General features: G+C 49.5%; 1 protein-coding gene across 2 annotated transcripts in view; it reads left to right on the forward strand.

Moving 5' to 3' along the window:
* LOC109926160 (E3 ubiquitin-protein ligase RNF31) overlaps positions 1-5494 on the forward strand; it is a 14944-nt gene that overhangs the window by 7636 nt on the left and 1814 nt on the right. For both annotated transcript variants that reach the window (XM_048619236.1, XM_048619235.1), the window contains exons 6-8: positions 133-246; positions 1039-1096; positions 5302-5398. In XM_048619236.1, coding sequence (XP_048475193.1) covers positions 133-246; positions 1039-1096; positions 5302-5398 — 269 coding nt within the window. The remainder of the gene's footprint in view (positions 1-132; positions 247-1038; positions 1097-5301; positions 5399-5494) is intronic.

Consider the following 5494-nt stretch of genomic DNA (forward strand, 5'->3'; position numbering starts at 1 on the left):
ACTGATGTTAATCCCTCTCCCTCACACTGTCACTCAGTAACCCCTCTCCCCCCAGCACCCTGTGTTACCGACTGTATCTGTACTGATGTTAATCCGTATTGCAGTGTCCGATTAACCAAGTGTTCTTTGCAGAAATGCACGGACCCAGTGTGCCGCCTGAAGGAGACCCTGCATGCACACCACCCTCGGGACTGTCTGTCCTATCTGAGGGACTGGCCAGTGAACAGACTAAAGACTCTGCTGCAGGTAACAGCGGGAGAGAGCGACTGGCAGGACACTGTATGTGGGAAACCGGGGGCTGAGGAGGAATCCGAGGTGGTGCACAATACATGCCGAAGGCGAGAGGGGGAGGGAACTGGAGCCTCAGAAGAGCAAGAGGGCAGGCGGGAGGGAATTCTGGAGTTAGGGGTGACCCGCAGGGTATAGTGGGCACTAGGACAGAGTGGAACTACAGGACACTCTGTTTAAAACTGAGGGGTCTCCCTTTGAAAGGGGAAATGAGGAACAGGCTCGGTGAATTTCAAGGCTGAGTTTGAGAGTGTTTCGATTGAAGAGGTGGGGTGAAAGGGGAGGTGATGGGGGGAACAGGAGAGCTGGTGGTGAGGCTGCGATCAGACCAGACACCACTGTAATCAGATGGTGGAGGAGATTGAGGGGCTGAATGGCCTCCTCCAGCTCCTGGTTTCCTTTTGAGGGAGGGAGATGACACTGGGAAGGAGGAGGAGGGATGAGAGTATGAGGGAGATAGAGGGAATGCTGTGGGGGTGGGCCCGTATTGTGGAGTGAGAGGAAATGCATGGTGGGTACAGGCCTGTGACGTGTCAGGGACTGTGTGAGAGGGCATACGGAGTTCACTGTCTGTTTGTGCACCCTGACTGGGGATTTGAGCTGTTCACTTCTGCTGACAGGCTCCCAGTGACACTTGACCACTTATTCACTACTCACTCTCTCTCTCTCTCTCTCTCACTCTGTGTGTGTCACTCTCTCTGTCGTCACACTCACTCTCACTCTCTCTGTCTCTCTCTCTCGTTCCTGCAGAACAACAAGGTGGCGTTTGACACAGACCCTCCCACTGGTGCTGAGCTGACACCAGGAGGTAAGTGCTATTCCTGACCCAGGGCTGTGAGTGACAGCGGGACCTTCCTGTGCTAAACCCTGCTTACTTCCTCCCCCTCCCGTTCTCCTCCTCCTACACCTCCACCCTCTCCCCTCCTCCACATTCTCCTCTCTGGAGTAGGAGTTTACTCAAAAGGGAAATCAGGAGGGCAAAAAGGGGACATGACATAGCTTTGGCAGATAGGGTTAAGGAGAATCCAAAGAGATTCTACAGATACATTAAGGACAAAAGGGTAACTGCGGTGAGAATAGGGCCCCTTAAAGATCAGCAAGGCTACCTATGTGTGGAACTGCAGGAGATGGGGGAGATACTAAATGAGTATTTTGCATCAGTGTTTACTGTGGAGAAGCTTATTGAAGATAGAGAACATGGGGAAATAAGCAGTGATATCTTGAAAAATGTCCATATTACAGAGGAGGACGTGCTGGACGTCTTAAAATGCATAAAGATCGATAAATCCCTGGGACCTGATCAGGTGTACCCTAGGACTCTGTGGAAGCTGGGAAAGTGATTGCTAGGTCCCTTGCTGAGACATTTGTATCATCAATAGCCATGGGTGAGGTGCTGGAAGCCTGGAGGTTGGCTAACATGGTACCACTATTTAAGAAAGGTGGTAAGGAGAAGCCAGGGAACTATAGACCCGTGAGCCTGACATCGGTGATGGGCAATTTGTTGGAGGGAATCCTAAGGGAAAGGATTTACATGTATTTGGAAAGGCAAGGACTGATTGGGGATATTCAACATGGCTTCGTGTGTGGGAAATCGTGTCTCACTGACTTCATTGAGTTTTTTTGAAGAAGTAACAAAGAGGATTGATGAGGGCAGGGCGGTGGATGTGATCTATATGGACTTCAGTGAGGCGTTCAACAAGGTTCCTCATGGTAGACTGGTTAGCAAGGTTAGATCACACGGAATACAGGAAGAATTAACCATTTGGATACAGAACTGGCTCGAAGGTAGAAAACAGAGGGTGGTGGTGGAGGGTTGCTTTTCAGACTGCAGGCCTGTAACCAGTGGCATGCCACAAGGATTGGTGCTGGGTCACTGCTTTTTGTCATTTATATAAATGATTTGGATGTGAACGTAGGAGGTATGGTTAGTAAGTTTGCAGATGACACCAAAATTGGAGGTGTAGCGGACACTGAAAAAGATTACTTCAAAGTACGACAGGATTCTTGATCAGATGGGCCAGTGGAACAAGGAGTGGCAGATGGAGTTTAATTTAGATAAATGTGAGGGGCTAGGACTTATACACTTAATGATAAGGTCCTGGGAGTGTTGCCAAACAGAGAGACCTAGGGGGTGCAGGTTCATAGTTCCTTGAAAGTGGAGTCGCAGGTAGACAGGGTGGTGAAGAAGGCGTTTGGTACGCTTGCCTTTATTGGTCAGTGCATTGAGTACAGGAGTTGGGAGGGTCATGTTGCGGCTGTACAGGACATTGGTTAGGGCCACTTTTGGAATACTGCGTTCAATTCTGGTCTCCCTGCTATAGGAAGGATGTTGTGAAACTTGAAAGGGTTCAGAAAAGATTTATAAGGATGTTGCCAGGGTTAGAAGGTTTGAGCTACAGGGAGAGGTTGAATAGGCTGGAGCTGTTTTCCTTGGAGCATCAGAGGCTGAGGGGTGACCTTATAGAGGTTTATAAAATCACAAGGGGAGTGAATAGGGTGAATAGACAAGGTCTTTTCCCCCAGGGTGGGTGGAACTACTAGAGGGGCACAGGTTTAAGGTGAGAGGGGAGAGATTTAAAAGGGACCCTTATCACGTAGAGGGTGGTGCATGTATGGAACGAGCTGCCAGGGGAAGTGGTGGAGGCTGGTACAGTTAAAACATTTAAAAGACATCTGGCTGGGTACATGAATAGGAAGCGTTGAGAGGGTGTCTTATGAGAACAAGTCTTACGAAGATAATAATTTTTCAGGAGACAGCAGAGCTGAGGGAAGTGGTAAGTTTTATTCCTGTATCGACCAGTACAATACAAGGAGGGGCCAAAGACTTCTCAGAATCTGGCCTCCGTGCGAGGTTTCAATTTCCCTCTTGATCTGCAGCTCAGCTCGCAAGAAACATCGATGACACCCTGATTCCAACTTCAAGTCGAATGCCTTTTATACATTTTTCTTTTGAGGTTTGTTGGCTCGCCGAGCTGTTTTGTTGTTCCGCAGACGTTTTGTTCCCGTGCTGGGTAACATCCTCAGTGCAGCCTCTGATGAAGCGTCGGTGTGTTTTCCCGCCTGGTTTTTAAACTCTGGGGTCCGTTGCAATGGGTTGCCTCACTTCCGGGTTTCCTCCGGAGAGGAATGTATATGGGGTCGAAGCAGGCTATTAATAAACACATTGAACTCGACCCCATATACATTCCACTACGGAGGAAACCCGGAACTGAGGCAACCCATCGCAACGGACCCCAGAGTTTAAAAACCAGGCGGGAAAACACACCGACGCTTCATCAGAGGCTGCACTGAGGATGTTACCCAGCACGGTAATGAAACGTCTGCAGAACAACAAAACAGCTCGGCGAGCCAACCAACCTCAGCACCCACAACCTGAGCCACAGATCTACTCCAAAACCTTAGAGACCTACAGGCGCAACATTTTTCTTGTAACATTAACATGGCAGTACATGTTCCCTCCGTGTCTGTACTATTGGTTAATTAGTGCTGGGTTCTTCAACTATGATTGGGTCCCTAGAACATCATTCAATTAACAGCCTTGTTGCTATGATCCGAATGGGCCCCTTCTGGTTTGTGGGAAATTGAACATTGTTGCTTATCACTCTATCTCTCAACTAGAACAGATAAGGCAGGCCCCTCGTAATTAGTTTTAAATCTTTCTTTGTGGTATTTTAGTGATTACTATGCATCTTTGTATAACACCTCAAAATCCATATCTGTGATTATCTTGAAGAATCTTAATTAAAACCTTCTTGTAGTAGAACTGGTTGATTCGAAAGGAACTTGAATAACTAATTGGTACAAAATGTTTTTATCGTTAGGATAGTAAAGATTGTTGCACATTCAAGCTCACTGAAGTCAACAGACTGCTGCTGTGCACGGAAACAAGTGTTTCTCACACTTTCTACTTTCTGTTAAACACATACTGTCATCGGCTATTTTTGTCAGTTTAGGATATCTGGTCGGCAGGGACAAGTTGGACTGAAGGGTCTGTTTCGGTGCTGTGTGATTCTGTGACTCCTCCCCTCCACGCCCTCACTCCCACCCTCTCCCCCCTCCCCCCCCTCTGCTCTCTCCGCTCACCTCCCCCCCCCCCCCCCCCCGTGACCCTCCCAGAGTCTGCCCTCCAGCCCCTCCCGCTCCTCTGCTCTCTCAGCTCACCTCCCCCCGCCCCCTCCTCCGTGACCCTCCCAGAGTCTGCCCTCCAGCCCAGTCTGTTTAAGGTGGAGCTTGAGGGGTTCTGCTCACTGACGTTGTGAAGGGTCACAGGGAGACTGCGGGGAAAACCCACAGGAAGTGCCTGAAAGGGCCGAATGGTCAAGAGATGAGAGGCAGCTTGTCTTCTGAAGAGAGAGTGAGCAGTTAAGCCGATAAACATAGGAGAGGAGACCTGATTGAGGGATGTAAGATGCAAAAAGGGACTGAGAAAGTAGATGTAGAGAGAATGTTTCCTCAGGTGAGACCATTTAAAACGAGAGGTCATGGTTTTAGGATAAAGGAGGGGGCAGATTTTAAACAGAGATAGGGAGAAATTACTTCCCTCCAAGGGTGGTGATATCTGTGGAATTCACTCCGCAGGGTGCAGCGGATGCTGGAAGACAGAGCAAATTTAAGAAAGGAGATAGATTTTTAATCGGGAACAGGTTGAAGGGTGATGGAGAGTGGGCAGGGAAGCAGAGTTGAGGCTGAGATGAGATCAGCCATGATTGTATTCAATGGTGGAGCAGTCTGGAGGAGCTGAATGGCCCCCTCCCTCTCTCAGTTCTTCTCCTGCTGTTGTGTTCCCAAGTTTGCTACCGTCCTCCAGACCATCGGAGGAGAATGGGCCAAGGGAATGATGTTTCTGATGAGCAGGAACCTTGTCTGGGCAGCTGGAGGCAGAGAGGAGAGCGAGCTAGGTAATGGTGGGGGAAAAGGGCTGAGCCCCAAGGTCTGTTGAACGAGGGACGTGTATGTGTCGGTCAAAACAGTTTAGTTTCTCACTCTGTCCTGTTGCTGTATGTATATGCCCAGGTCGCTGTCGAGTCATGGAGCAGAGGGAAGTGGGGGACAATCTCACCGATGCACCGTGTGGGGCAGAAGCTCACAACGGACATGCAGGACTGTGCGAGTGAGTGAACACGACTGTGTGTGCTCCTCCCTCCCTCTCTCTCACACCCCGTTTCTCTCTCACTCCCCGTCTGTCTGTCTCTCTCTCTCACTCCCC

The sequence above is a fragment of the Rhincodon typus genome, chromosome 42, assembly GCF_021869965.1.
Source record: "Rhincodon typus isolate 14 chromosome 42, sRhiTyp1.1, whole genome shotgun sequence".
NCBI lineage: Eukaryota > Metazoa > Chordata > Chondrichthyes > Orectolobiformes > Rhincodontidae > Rhincodon > Rhincodon typus.